We start from the raw sequence: 14,533 nt of genomic DNA, 5'->3' as shown, positions 1-14,533 counted from the left end.
AGACCGTTGCGAACATTGATATTTATTTGTAAGGCTTTTTTGTATTGGTGTGCGATGGTGCTTAAGCCCGTGGGTCATGAAGCAGTCAGTCCCATAGGAATGTGAACAGGCGAGTCCCTGTCAAGACTCACTTGAGGGCCACCAAACAAGGCCAGAGCCTGCACCCACCTCGAGGCCCATGTCCGCGAAGGCTCCCCCGGGCGGGTAGGGCGAGCGGCTGTAGTTGTCGCGGCTCGAGGAGCGCTCGTAGCCGCCGCCGACGCTGCCGCTGTCGTCGGCGTGGTAGGGCGTCACGATGGTGTGCGGCACGTGGCCCACCTGGCCCCGGATGTTGCGCGTCTTCCACCACTTGCGGCTGTCGTCCAGGATCTGTCGCGCGACACGACCGCGCAACGGGAGTCAGACTTCCGCCCCAAACACTCATCATCCTCAAATCCCCCTGTCTCGCGAGGGAAGCGAGTATTGTACGCACCATAACCACAGTGGGGAGGGTAACGATCACAGTGGCCCCCTCACTCTGCTCCACCCTCTGGGGGTCAGTTTGAACCACTCTAGGCTTCTAGTTTACCCTGCCTGTGGGACGGTAGCTAACATGTACTTCAAAAGCAGTTTTCAATAATCCATTGATTGATTATAAGGTATCACGTGCCGTCGCTACACAGGCGATGAGGCGCGCCGTAGTGGAGGGCTCCAGATTATTTTGACCGCCTCGGGATCTTTAACGTACGCCGAAATCTCGAAAACACGGACGTTTTCGCTTTTCGCTTCTACCACAAAAGCAGCCACCGTGGCCGGGAGTCTTAATAATCCAGCCATTGAGCATGTATTGCTCGAGTGGAAAGCGCTTAAACTTAGGATAGCAGCAACAGGAAACAGAAAGACAACAACACAGGATGAAACGTTTCAGCCTCAATTGCTCTCTTTGTGCTCCCTTCCCTGTTGCTACTGTTGTAAGTTCAAGCACTTTCCACTCCAGCTATGCAGTGCGAACTAGCCCCTACTGATGCACATGTATTACTCACCACGACATTCTACAAGCGACAATAGGTATGGGGTGCCTTGGAAGGACATTTTCACCCCCCCCCCCCCCCCCTTCCACTGGGAAGGTGGGACAGCAAAGCCCCAACACTTATTGTTGTCACTTTTCTTTAGCTGGCAATTGTAGAATCTCACAGCGATTCAGAAATGCTCAGTGGGGGGATTGTTGAGAACCGTCTAAAATCCACTGCGCTTGTGGCTTGTGAAATGGACCATGGTGCTGCTGGTGCTTCAGTGCAATATAACAGCAGTATTTGAAACTATTTTCCCAAAAAACGTTTTAAATGAGGAGACTAATTGCAACAATATGTCAAGAGCTTTGCATTGGTAGATTTCTTAGTGCAGTTTACTAAAATCTGAGCTGGCTAAAAAGCTTTTGAGGCCATGTGATATACTTTCAGTGCCAGAATAAAAATTGCTTCTTTTGTTTATTTACAAATTCCTCATGTGTTCTCAACGATATAAAAAACTTAATTTCACGTGGGCTAGTAAGCCCATGGCCAAGATAAATTGGTTGAAGGTCCCCCCGAAAAGTGATGAAAAAAAAAAAACGAAGAGTGGAGGTCAGAGTGTCGCACCTCGAGGAACTCCCCGCGCACGACGGTGAGCTCCTTGTCGTTGTTGGCCGTGCGGGGGTAGACCACCTGCACTAGCTTGGCCCCCTGGTCACGCAGGGCGTCAGCCCAGGCACGCCACTGGCGCTGGGGATCTCCGGGCCCCCCTTCCATGGAGTCCACGCTCAGCTCCGACCGCTGGTCCCGGGGGTCTGACTCAGACGGGGTCTGCGTGCCGGGCCTAGGAGGGTGTTGTTCATTCAGTGTGGATGAACACTACGCTGCCACACGAAGGCAGACAAGCAACCCTGGCAGCTCATATCACCACCACCACCACCATCATCATCAGAAGAAGAAGAAGAAGGACTTTTTTGTGTCCACTGAAAGGTTCTCCCACTGGCCTCTAACCAGTCTTATTCAGCGCTGTTTGAGCACATTCTCCGTCACCAAATTTCCTCACCTCATCTCTACGCTAAGTTATCGCTCTTCCCCTCCTTCTAGCCCCTTTTCTCAGCAGTCACCCTGTGTTTACCGGCTGTCACTTCTCCCCATTACATGCCCAGCCCAGCTTCCCTTCTTTCTCTTGATTTGAGCCATAGGATATCGCCCACTTGAGTTTGCTCCCATATCCAAGATGCTCGCTTCCTATCTCTATCATTCTTCTGCCCATGGCTCACTCGGCCAACCTTATTTTACCTAATTCAATGAGGAATGGATGAGGAATTTGCATTTGGACGAGTAAGTTTTAAACCACCTGCTTCCGCTACCACAACTCGCATTGCATTTAGAGTAAAAACTGAAGCCAGGCAGTCGGAACACCCACTCTCCGGCAAAAAGACCTGGTTCAGACTAAGTGGGAAGTTCCGTTGTTAATGGCAAAGCCTACTGAAATCTAGTTGAGCACTTCGCCCGAGAGAATTAAACAACCATCAGCTGCAAACTAGCTGCAGGTAATGAAACTCGCACTGAAGAAATTATTGGGCTGGAATTCGTCGGCTTCAGTCCAACTGAATGTTCCAGCACTTCTAAGACAGTCGGCAGCCAGAGGTTCCAGGTGTTACGCTGAAATTATGGTGGTCTTTCACTTATGGAGACGAAATACAACCTCTTCCAAATTTGGAAGAGCCAGCCTTTGGTCACTCACTGATGTCCTTTCCAGCCACGAAAGATGCTTTGTTAATGATAATAAACAAAACAAATATTGAGAAAAACAAGTTTCGTACTACGCAACATCAGCAGTCACAGAATAGAGAGAGAGCACTAAAAACGTAGTTACAGAAGAATATCGATGATACGAACCTCGCGGGACCGCGAAAAATATTCGTGTCATCCGAAATTCGTATGCACCAACACAGACCAAAAAATTGCGCGCTAAAAAGTTTGTACTTGTTTTATTTGCTCAGATTATCGTGCGTCTTTACACACTTGACCGCATGCACTAGGCCTTTTCCAAGTGCCGGTGCTAAGGTTTGGAAATGGTGTTTAGGCGATTCTTTGCCTTTCAGAACACTGTGCAAAGGTGCTCCAGGTGTGTAGAAAGAACAAGGTGTCTGTACTATGCAATATCGATCAAAATACCCACTTTTGCCCTCATATACCCTTCCCCCCCCCATTTTAGGTCAGATACTGCATACTTCGGCTACTGCGGATGTTTTTTCCATATTAAGAGGGTCTGTTGTAACGGGCATGGACTGTATTAAGGGGGGACGTGGCTTTCAAAATCAACTTTTTTATTTCTTTGTGGATTTTGATGAAAATTGGAACAGCAACTGGAAATGCTTCCGTGATAACACCATAAAAATTTCAAACTAATATTTTGAAAACTTTTTTATGTATTAAATTTTCTTTCTGTTCCGCTTGTACCGAGCTTGAGCGACTTATAAAACATGATAGAAAACTTGTTCGAAGTGCTTTGCATTCCCAAATGAATGGACGAGGTCGTGACAGTTTTAGAATTTTTTTTTTACAACACAATGTTTTTAGTTTTCATTTTTTTAGAGGTTAATGTGCAATAGGCATGTCGACTGTGAACGATTATTTGAATAAAAAAATCACAAAAAACAAATCTGGAAAACCAAAAGTGTTGCGACCTGAACTGTTCATCAAGGAATGTAATGCAAGAAACGGAATCAAAATAGACCCAGCGGTCACAAAGAAATCCCTGGTACAAGTGACACAGGTGGCAAAAAAAACTGTTTTGAGAAAACGGCTTCCGAAGTTGCAACATAGGTTTCACTTATCAAAAGTCGTCACGGTTCTAGCCTTTCATGTCCTTTTGAACATGGGGCTTCTGGAATGCCTTTCCTTGAAATTGGAGTGCCTTTTACAGCCTTTCTCTTTCCAGAAAACATCATTTTCAGCTCCTCTGTGAAGAGTACATACCCCACTTTGCAGACCAAACGAAGGGGGAGATGGGTTTCAATGGGCTTTCAATGCAAAGTAGGTTAGCTGGCTGGCTGTATCACACTGAACAGCCTCCTTTTGCAGTGTTGTCACCATGGCAACAAGTTAAGCATTTATTTTACTTAAATTTGAACATTTTTGGCTTTTTTTTATGTTTTATCATCTTGCCTGGCACAGCAACTTAGTCCTCATACGTGCATGTGTTCATGGCCAAAAGTTTGCATATCACAAGGATGAAAATGAGCTACTTTGAAGCTTCGTAGAGTATTCTGCATAACTCCCAACTTCAATGCAAGAGCATATTTTTTTACTACTTTTGACATTTAAGGCATCCAATATTTCTCGCAGCAAAGCCAGTATGCCCTAAGCAATGGTATCAATAATTTCACTAAAAAATCACTGTTAAATGCTGCGACAGTAACGTACATTTTTAATGCAGAGAACATATTTTTATTCCTATATTACTAACTCAAACCTGTTTGCATGAAAATTACAAGTGCACGGGAAACGTTGCGCAAGAAAGGCGATATGGCTCGCGCGCATTGCAGCGCACGCTTACCGCGACATATCGAACTTTGATTATACCTGATATGGCTGGTCAGGTCGCTTTTAAGATTAAATCTAACGTCGCAGGCATTAATTACAACTACTGGCATTCAATCGTAACCGGTTGCCCAGTCATGTGCTGCTCCAATGCGCGTCGGCTATGCCGTGCGCGCCGCAGCGTTTGACGCGTCGACCGTTTCTTTCTCAAGGCTAGCGAGCCCACAGTCAAAACACAGCAATAACTAAGCGTGTAAACATCACAAACCCGACTAAAAGTTCACTTCACAAACCGCTATCGCAAGCGCGCACACCGCGTCACCCTCCGGGGTCTGGCGACGGTAGAGTCACGCTATTCTAGTTCACTATAGTCACGCGCCCCACGAAGCGTTCGATGACCTCCGCCTTTCGAGCCACACAACTTCCCGTAATCTGGCTCGTTATCTCCGGCATTCCCACCGCGATAACGTCCGTGTTGAATACCATAGATTGAACAGAAACTCGGCCGAGCGAAGCGGCGAAAATGAACTCGAACCGCTCGCTACGCAGCTCAGGCGGCCGCCATCTTGCGTTGCGCCCGTGACATCCAATCAGGAGGGTCGTTGTTCTGCGCCCCGACCGGAGGACCAATAGCGCTTCAGCATCTATTTCTAGCTTCGTTTATGCGTCGTTTCTTTTCTGCCGTTTGTGCGTTTGTGAATGAACGAAGATAAAAGAGACGAGCGGAACTGGAAAGACGATCGCTCGGCCGATCTAACCATATCAAAATGGCCGCGCCCGGTGGCACCGTTGCGGAGATAGAGCGCTCCGAAAATTGCCGTTTTTTCGCCCTTTTGCGCTGATAGTTTGTCACCGCGCCTGACAAAAGTATTTTTTTATGCCACTTTGCGACGCTTTTCAGCGTAAAAACTTTGCAGACGCATAGAATAGGAAACATAGAAGCCAAATATGTGGGTTTCAAAAAAACGATGTTTTGGTCATTTTTCCGAAGTTGAAAGCCGCGTCCCCCCGTAAGGAAAACGGATGCAGCAGTGGTGATGAGACCCCAGCCACTTTCCAGTGACTCTTCCATATGACATCACGGAATCTTGTTATTACATTGGCGACCATTGACTCAAGCCATTACCCGGAAACACGACTGCGTGATTCCACAGTGGGGCCTCAGGTTCCGCTTAATTGCCTCACTTGAATGCTAACATGCTTTTAATGCTAACACGGGGTTAACAGACTGATAAAAGTGCTTTAAGTGCTGACCGATGTTATGCCACTTCTTCCCACATTATGGAACTTTGGCGCAAAGTTTGAAAGTTCTTCAATACTTCTTGCTTTTTGGAGGGTGGAGGGGAAGGGGGGGGGGAGTTAAAATGGCAGCATCTCCACTTCGTGGATGATGGCGAGGGTGTGGAGTACGGGGACTCGAAATGACATCCAAGTTGCGCCCTCAGTGTCATCCGATTTGCGCCCCGACCGTCATTCGATTTGAGCCGTGAGTTGCACCTTGATTATTCCCTAAATGAAACTGCGACTCACGGCTCAAATCGAAATTCGCTTGATTTTCGCTTGATGGTGGTGTGCGCACAGATGGACGTGGACGGACACTGGGAGGTCCTCAGGTGCTCCGCACCGTTACAGGTGAGGGAGTGAGCCGTTTGACTCTCGGGTACTAACTCACGGTCGTAGCCCAATGGGTAAGACGACTGAAACTAACTCTGGGCTACTCTACCAGACACAGGCTGGAATCCTGCCGGTGCCTGTGTGATATTTTACGATTGTAAATGCTATGTGCACGGACGCGGACGGACATTGTGCGGTCCTAAGGTACTCCGCACCTAAAAAATGCTTTTTGCGACTGAATCGGAGCTCAGCGAGTCCCCTGAGGCTAGTTTTAATAAAGTGTAATTTTCTCAATGCGGCCCCCGTAAGCGCACGAGTGCGTGGACCATGTCCGGGCACTCTCATCAGACCACTCACCGCTCCATGTGGTCACGTGGCGAGAAGCTGCGGTCGTAGGGGGACGTCTGCATGGGTGGTGGGCCCACACGCTCGCTGAGGTAGTCGCTGCCCCCGTAGCGGCTGTCCACCTCGTGCTGCGACGACACCACGTTGCCCCCCCGGTGCGGGGGGTAGTCGGGGACGTCACGGAACTCCACCTGCACGCACAGGGCCTCAAGCATGTGGGAATGGCGATAGCAAGGCCCAAAGCGGGCCACTGAGCGACACAGCCGGTGTCTGCAACAGAAACGGCTCCTTCGGAGGTGTTCCACAGCCTGAGGCATTCGCACGCCTAAGTCGGGCAGTAGCGAGAGGTGGTCCTCCACACCAGAACACCATGGATGAAGTAGAGCCACCAGATCAGGTTTCAGAGTATCGGCACTCTTTTCTCTCATTGTTGTACGCCGCCGACAGCTGGTCGAACCGCGACACGTGACATTTGTTTACCCTGGAAGGCCCATGGGCCTTCCGGATAAAGATTTTGGTAAACATTTTAGTAAACAAGCGGGGGGAAACATTTTGGTGCCTGTGCGTTGCCGTGTGAGCGCATTCTTCGATAAATCGCGATTTTTGGAGTGCAGTGCGGCGTTGTGACACGTTGAGAGTGAGCTTTTAACCCCCGGGCCGAGTGGGAATGCCGTACTGCTTTGTACCAGGCTATTTCAACTGGCCGGACAGTGAAAAACGCCTGCTCCGCTTCTGGCTGGGAAAGAACGACAGTGGCTTAGCGTAGCCTACAGCCACTGGCTTATCTGTCGGCTCTAGTGTAACCTAGATCCACTGAATAAGTTGCACTAGCGTAACCAAGCGTGGTCCTGGCACACCGGCGTGAAGGCTCAGAGTCTTTGGAAAGTAAACACAGCTGTCATGGTTGCCAGGCGGCGCCCGGACCAATTCCGCCCGTCAGTGTCGGCCGCAATAGGGCGCATAAAGCTGGCCAGCCTGGCGTCAGGCACCAAAAAGGCTGCCGCACACGTCAGTGTCGTTAGTCTTAAGCGCAGCTTATTTTGTGGCTCTAAGATGAAGGCCGTGGACAAACACAGCCAAACAAGCAAACACACCAGCAGAGAAATTCAAAATCACCGCTAACTCTCCCATCACACGCCAACAGGAGCGAGCAGCGAGCAGTGACTATCCCAAAATTTCCACAAGTTGCAACATTTTTCCATTCGTTTCTCACATCAGCAATTGAAAATGCCGAGCAGTCATGACAGATAATTGATCCAAAAAAGACGCTTTTCTTTTTTTCCAGTGTAACCAATGCGCCTACGATTACAGAGGTTTCAGAAGCTACAATAACAAGCGCCTCTGTCTTTTCCCCTGTCCCTGTACCTCGTCTAAGTATGCAACGCATGCTAAATTTGAATTCATGGCTAAATGCAAATCGGCCTGAACCACTAATCAGGGGGGAAAAATCCAACTGGTATTAAGAGAAAAAGCAATTGGGCCAGATGGTGTGTGCCGGCACCACCAATCGGAAAGGGACAGCCACTCGGTCTGTGTGGTCCAGAAAGGGATGGAAGAAGAGGGAAGGCGAAAAGGGGACCGACCTCTTCCTGCGACCGTCGACGCATGCGCGGGGGCTGTGCGGTGGGGGGCAGCGGGGCCTGGTCGTCGGAGCCGCTGCAGTCAGGCGCCCAGCCGTCGGAGAAGACCGGCTGGTAGCTCTCTGACTCGTAGCCCTTCCACATGTCGCGCGGAACCACCCACGCATCGCCCAGGCTGCAAGGGCAGAGGCACAACGGAAATGAAAGCCGTTCCACTTAACGTAAAAGCCGTCGGTAAGTGCAGAGCAGTGATTCGCCACAATGGGCTGTAGCGCCGTCATCCGCTCACTGCTACCACCCCATGCCATTCGAATTTCCCACCTTGGCTGTGCTTGTGTGCTCCCTGCCTGAAACTGCGCCAGCGGGAGTTCTGTTCTCTTTGTGCTTGCTTTAATTTCGTATGCTGGAGCTGTTTTGCGTCATTTCAAACGTGTGATTTTTTTCTTGCGGGGCTAAAGCCTTTCCGCGATGTGATAAAAATTAGAGTACATGAGAAGTTTTTCATTCTAATTGTAGATATAAAATTTTTCTTTGTGTAAAATGAATACATTCAAGCTACTCTCACTTTTTCTATTTTATTTTTCGACAGCTTTTGTGAAAAAACTGCTGCAGGGATGCAGCTGAACAAGGTACCAGTGAACTGTGCACAAATCAAGGAGTGCAATAAGACTAACACTGTCATTCTATCTGGTCTGTAGCAGAAGTTCCGACAGTTTGAAGTTTGAGCTTTAAATGTGGGAACCAGAAAAACTGACTTTGCCTTCCAAGCCCGAACTTCACATGGTCGTAACTTCTGCTACAGACCACGTAGGATGGTGATGTTAGCCTTATTGCACTCCTTGATTTGTGCACAGTTCACTGGTACCTTGTTCAGCTGCACCACTCCAGCAGTTATTTCACAAACGCTGTAGAAAAATCAAATAGAAAAAATGAAATTAACTTGAATATATTCGTTTTACACAAAAACAAATTTTATATCTACACGTGCCCCTCAGTTTTCATCATCATAACTGCAAAAATAAACTTTTTTGGTTTAAAGGAGCCATGAAGAGAAAATACAACTTCGTGGTGTAATTTGAAAGAACTGCTCAGTGGCTAAGGTGTTGCGCTGCTGAGCACGAGGTCGCGGGTTCGATTCCCGGCCGCGGCGGCCGCTTTTCTGATGGAGGCGAAAAGCAAAAACGCCCGTGTGTACGAGATTTCGGCGCACGTTAAAGATCCCCAGGTGGTCAAAATTAATCCGGAGCCCTCCACAACGGCGCGCCTCATCGCCTGCGTTGCGTCGGCGTGTTAAACCCCACAATCAATCAATCAATCAATTTGAAAGAACTAGGATTCAGTATCTCACTCAGCTCCATTAGAGCCACAAAAGATGTTTTTTTAACAAAAAAAAAAGCAAGAAGTATTTAAAAACTTTCAAATTTTGCGCCACAGTGACGTGTTATGAGCAAGAATGACGTCATACGGGCCAACAATAAAACATAATTTTCAGTGCGTGAACTGCACTTCGGCATTCAAGTGATGCAGTCAAATGGAACTATAGAGGCCCCATTACAGATGTCCAGTCATGTGTTGTCACGACAGGTCAGTTAGGCGGCCGCCAATCGCACAAACAAGGTTCTGTGACGTCATAGAAAAGTTGCGGGGAATCGGCTAGGGGGTCGCGACTGCTTCACATGTTTTCTTCAATGTCTCCGTTATTTGTTCGAAGAATGCGATGATAATGGTATCATTGTTATCGGGGCTAAGCAGTCTTTCTAATAAACCCAACTTTTATTTTGTCTTCATGGCTCCTTTAAGGCGAGTGTGCCCCTTTGGTGACCCAGGCTCGGATTTTCCCCCCCGCGGCCGCACCTGTGCCAGAGGTCGCTCTCCTTGGAGGTGCAGCAGTTGGCCAGCAGCTCGAGGGCGTCGCGGCTCAGCAGGGGGCTGACCACGCGCGCGGCCAGCGTGGCCCCCGTGCCCGGCCGGCCGCAGTCCCGCGCCGCGTCCACGATCACCGCCAGCGGCGTGAACAGGAAGTGCACCAGCTCGGGCGAGTTGGGCTCGTGGATGTGGTTCTTCAGCTTCGCCTGTTGGGGAACAGTGGCGGGGAAGGAAGAAATGCTCAGAGCGCCGCATTTTCGCGCGTATAACCCGCACAAGAAACGCAAAAATTTCAGTGGCAAAGTAGGGTTGCCGATAATATGCGGGGTTTTTCCTTTAGTGAGGCTTTGCGGCAATGCGCGTGGTGCCGAGAAGCTCCCACGCAGCAACACTGACCATGGCAGCAATTGTGCAAAGCATGCAAGGACAACGAAGAAAAAACAAGGACGAGCGCACTCCAACAGCTGAATTTTATTAGTGAATTGTGACTTTCGCTTTGCAGTCAGTGTATTCTACTTGCTAAATATGCACTTTTTCTGCCTACACTGTATGTGATGCGTTGCTTGAGCAGTAGCTTTGGTGCAGTCTTTCCTGTATCAAATGTGCGGGCATACGCGACGATTTCTTTCTTTTTTTTTTTTTTTTTTCCCGGCGGGCTGAAAGTGGGGATGCGGATTATATGCAGGGGCAGGTTATATGCGCGAAAATACGCTACCTCCCTACGACGTCGATTAGAACAACGCTGCAGCTCGTTCGTTAGTAAAACTTTAAAGAACTTCCACTCATACTGAATGAAGCCCGGATCATTGAAACAACACATTCAAATCAAAGAGAAATGCACTTTAAACAACTGGAGGGTTGTGTGCGCACAACCCCCACAAAACCATCAAAACCGGTGGCCATTCTCTCCCCTTCACGAGTTCACAAGCTTGATTGCGGGAAGGCAGTTGTTGCAGCGCAACAAACGGCCCCGTCCCCGGAAGCAAAAAGCAGAGACAAGAGCGGGACAAAAAAGAAGGCTCACCAGGAGGTTGAAGGAGAGCTTGAACTTCTGCAGGATGTCCACAAACTCCCGCTCAGGCGGTGGCTTGGCCCTCATGCTCAGCATGCCGTCTGCGGTGTTAAGAGGAGGGTGACGTGAGGGGGGGAAACACGCAATTTCGCTGCAGGCCTATCAGTTCCGCGCTAGTAAAGTGTACCGCATTTGCTCGCGTAATGACTACAGCTTTTTCCGGCAGAAAATTTCCATACGGTTGAGGGTGCGTTCGATTGCATGGGGAAAGCCTTTCCCCCACTTTGCTCTTGGATTTCCATATTTTTTTTTTAGTTGTGTGCACTCACTTGCCCACAATATCAGTGTGCAAAAGTAAAACACTCAGTTGCACCCACTACGCAAATAAAGTTTAGACCATTTATAACGGAACCACTTACAGTGCGGGACCGGACATAACGCAGGTTTTTCTTACCACCGGTAGGCCTCCCATACAACTTTTGATGCATAAGCGTACCGCTTATAACGTGGTTGTGCAAAGCACAATGCCGTTTATAGTGGAGTTTTTTGGTGGGTCCGCTGATCGACCGGCACAGCTAGGGCATCATTTTGGGTCACGAGAAAGAAAAAAAAACGACGGAATCAGCCATTTGACGCAGCCCGCGCTCCCTTCCTTCCTCTAACCTAGACACAGAGAGTAAAAAAAAAAAAAAAATAGGCATCTTTTAGTTCGAGTGCGACATTCCACTGGCGTGATAAAACCCCAACTGCCCTTGCTCTCAGCACACTTCTGGAGATAGCAAGCCACCCACTCCTTCCCAGCCGCGGTAAGTTGCTGCAATTCGAACCTTCTGCAGACAAGCAACCACCTTATCTGCTTTTCGAACATCTGGATATAGCGAGCCAAGCCGCGACGCCAGAGGTTTCCACTGTCTGTACGTTGAGCCGATAAGCAAACACCTTTGGCATCGCAAACGCAAGGTGCGATGAGACAAAAAAATCCGGCTTGCGTTCTTATCAAGTTGTCTCACCGACGTAAGCCTCCCTGCCCTCCCTGTGGCATCTGCTCTTTCTAGACGCTAAGAACCGCAGATTCCCAAAACAAAGTATAAGTTAAACCCGCGCTCGCAGTTTGTAAGACCATGCCACAGCGTCTGATGCCAAAAAAGAACAACAACGAAAATAAAGAACATTACCTCTGTTTTCAAGTGGCGTTAGCTTGAGTGACGTGAAACAAAGGATGATGGAAAGGTAGCTTGCGATATGGTTGGATTAACGCATGTTTTGTTTATAGTGCGGTATCGCGGCTCCCACGACTACGTAATAAGCAGTCTACACTGTAGTTATGGTAAACTCAGGTACAAAGGCCCAATTCGCTCCATTCAAAGGCTGCAAATCCCAGAACCGTCTCTCTTAATTTCTCAATTTCCTCTACAATTCGGACTTGCCTATCATATGAGTGTTCTGCAAACCCTTGTATTACGGGTTGAAGCTGGTTATAACGAACACTGATATGGCGCATTGTCGGCTATAGCGAACTAAATACAGACCTTGGTCGGTCGCGCTTTGTTTCAATGGCGCTTCTTATTTTATAACGAAACTGAAACTGCGAGAATCATGCGATGTTGGATATAATGAAACAATATTTGACCAGGAGGCTGAGAAGGTAACTGGAAAAACCCCCCGAAGTCTTAAACTGCAGAAGTGTAAAGGCCCTTTTGTCAGTGGACACTGTGGAAAACTTCATCCTGGTCAATGCTGCGAGTAGCCAGCCAGCAGACGAAGATCACATCCTTCATCCAATAAATACGGACGCAGTCCTGTTTTGTCAAGTGAACTCTGTTCTGTTGTAATTTCACGCACTCATGTTCTGGCTCGTTGAGCTCAAAATGCAACAAGAAAGGTAAGTTTTACCTAGTGTTTAGTGGGTTCGAAGCCTCACAAAATGCCTTTCTGTATCAAGTATTTTTGCGCAAGCCAGACTGTTGATTTGTTATAGGCGATTTCTACCTCTACTGTTATAGCGAATATCAGATATAACAAACTAATTTGCTGCCCCGATACTACTTTATTATAACGAGGCTCAACTGTACTCTCGAACCTTTTGTTGCAGACGGCAGCGGAAGAGTCACGCGACCTTCCAGCTCATCTCACCTCCGAGGTCCTTCTTCTTGTTCTTGCGCGACTTGCGGCGGCGTTCGAGTTCCCGGTAAGCAGCTGCTGCGTGTTGGAGGCGGGCGATGAACCGCTCAATGTCGTCAAAGCAGTGGTTCAGTATGGCCTGCCAGGGGGGGAGAGAGAGAGAGAGAGAGAGAAAGAATAACTTTATTCAATGACGAGTTACTCACTCCAGGATAAAGGAGCCCCTAGGCTACTCCCAACTCCTTCGGCATCCCCCTAAAATATTTTCGAGTAGCCGAGGACGACACAAGTTCCTTGCAGGGGCAAAGTTTATTGGAGCGAACTTGTTCACGGCTAAAAACTCAAAAGATCATGCAAGCAGCAACGAAGCACTGTACAAATGTGGTGTGCACAGGCGGGTGCCAGCTTACTGCATGCCGCGGTGTTTGCCCAGCGGGCATTTATCTTTCCACGCGATTTCCTCTGGAACATTCGAACTAAGTCCCGAGCACCGGTGATCAAAGCAGAACAATCCCCCCTAGTGATGATAGAGCAATACACTCTCCCTATCAAATTAGACAGCCTGCGCGGCCTACAAAGGAAAGGGAAGGTAGTACGCGCTTTGCTTTGAACACAGATAACGCAGCCGAAACAAAGCTCAAATAAATAAACAAAACAGAACACATGCTCCTGGCAATACCAGTCTGTTTCCCACACACATGAATTCCTTAGTGAGTAACCAACTTGCCCAACAGCCTTCTGCTTCAGTTGTTCTTCATGCTACTTGAATATGCTTGAACTTGGATGAACAAATACACGACATTGCTGTTTGTCTGAAAGTTCGAGCCAATTCCCGTCATCTGATACCAACTCGCCCGACACTCCATTGCCACCCTTGTGCCGACAATGCGACGCAGATGTGCCACTCACCACGTCGCGCTCGTACTTCTCGCTGGTGGTGGAGCTGGTCTCGTCGTTGGACTCCCTCGCCACGTACCCTGCTCCCCCGGCCGCTCGCGGGTGGTGTGCGGCCTCCAGCTTGTCGTGGGGCGGCCCTCCCCCCCGCACCATGGGCGGGGGCAGGTGCGAGGGCGGAGGGGGCGAGCCCTGGGACACCGCGTTGAAGATGCTCACCTGCTCGCGCACGTTGATGCCCCCACCACCGCCGCCATTCACGGGGGGCTCGGGGGCGGCCACGCTGGGAGGAGGGGGCAGGCCCGAGCCTCTGTCGTGGCTGCCGCGCCTGTGAGCGGAGGAGGATGGGGAGGGGGAGGAGGAGGAGGTTGCCAAATGCACATTTCAGGGGGTTTAATGGGGGGACAGTGCTCTTAAAACAGCTTTCTTTAATTTTCAAGTAAACTCTGTGAAACTTGTCAGTCTTGCTGCTTTTCCCCCACTTATTTAAAATACGCCACTATTTTTTGAGTAAGTCAATTAGTTCTGAAGATAACTGCAGATAATTAGTCATTTTTGGTGTA

At 49.0% G+C, this 14,533-nt stretch overlaps 1 protein-coding gene across 6 annotated transcripts in view; it reads right to left on the bottom strand.

Moving 5' to 3' along the window:
* The window catches only part of LOC144148072 (uncharacterized), an 81,863-nt gene that overhangs the window by 46,182 nt on the left and 21,148 nt on the right, over positions 1-14,533 (bottom strand). For all 6 annotated transcript variants that reach the window (XM_077679664.1, XM_077679667.1, XM_077679666.1 and 3 more), the window contains exons 7-14: positions 13,986-14,298; positions 13,089-13,215; positions 10,968-11,056; positions 9,932-10,149; positions 8,081-8,252; positions 6,510-6,688; positions 1,617-1,833; positions 169-369 (exon numbers count right to left, since the gene is read on the bottom strand). In XM_077679664.1, coding sequence (XP_077535790.1) covers positions 169-369; positions 1,617-1,833; positions 6,510-6,688; positions 8,081-8,252; positions 9,932-10,149; positions 10,968-11,056; positions 13,089-13,215; positions 13,986-14,298 — 1,516 coding nt within the window. The remainder of the gene's footprint in view (positions 1-168; positions 370-1,616; positions 1,834-6,509; positions 6,689-8,080; positions 8,253-9,931; positions 10,150-10,967; positions 11,057-13,088; positions 13,216-13,985; positions 14,299-14,533) is intronic.

This window comes from Haemaphysalis longicornis, unplaced genomic scaffold (assembly GCF_048455015.1).
Source record: "Haemaphysalis longicornis isolate Haplotype H1 unplaced genomic scaffold, Haemaphysalis longicornis Haplotype H1 scaffold_75, whole genome shotgun sequence".
Lineage (NCBI taxonomy): Eukaryota > Metazoa > Arthropoda > Arachnida > Ixodida > Ixodidae > Haemaphysalis > Haemaphysalis longicornis.
The sequence above is the reverse complement of the archived record's forward strand: the minus strand, read 5'-3'. Positions and strand labels throughout refer to the sequence as shown.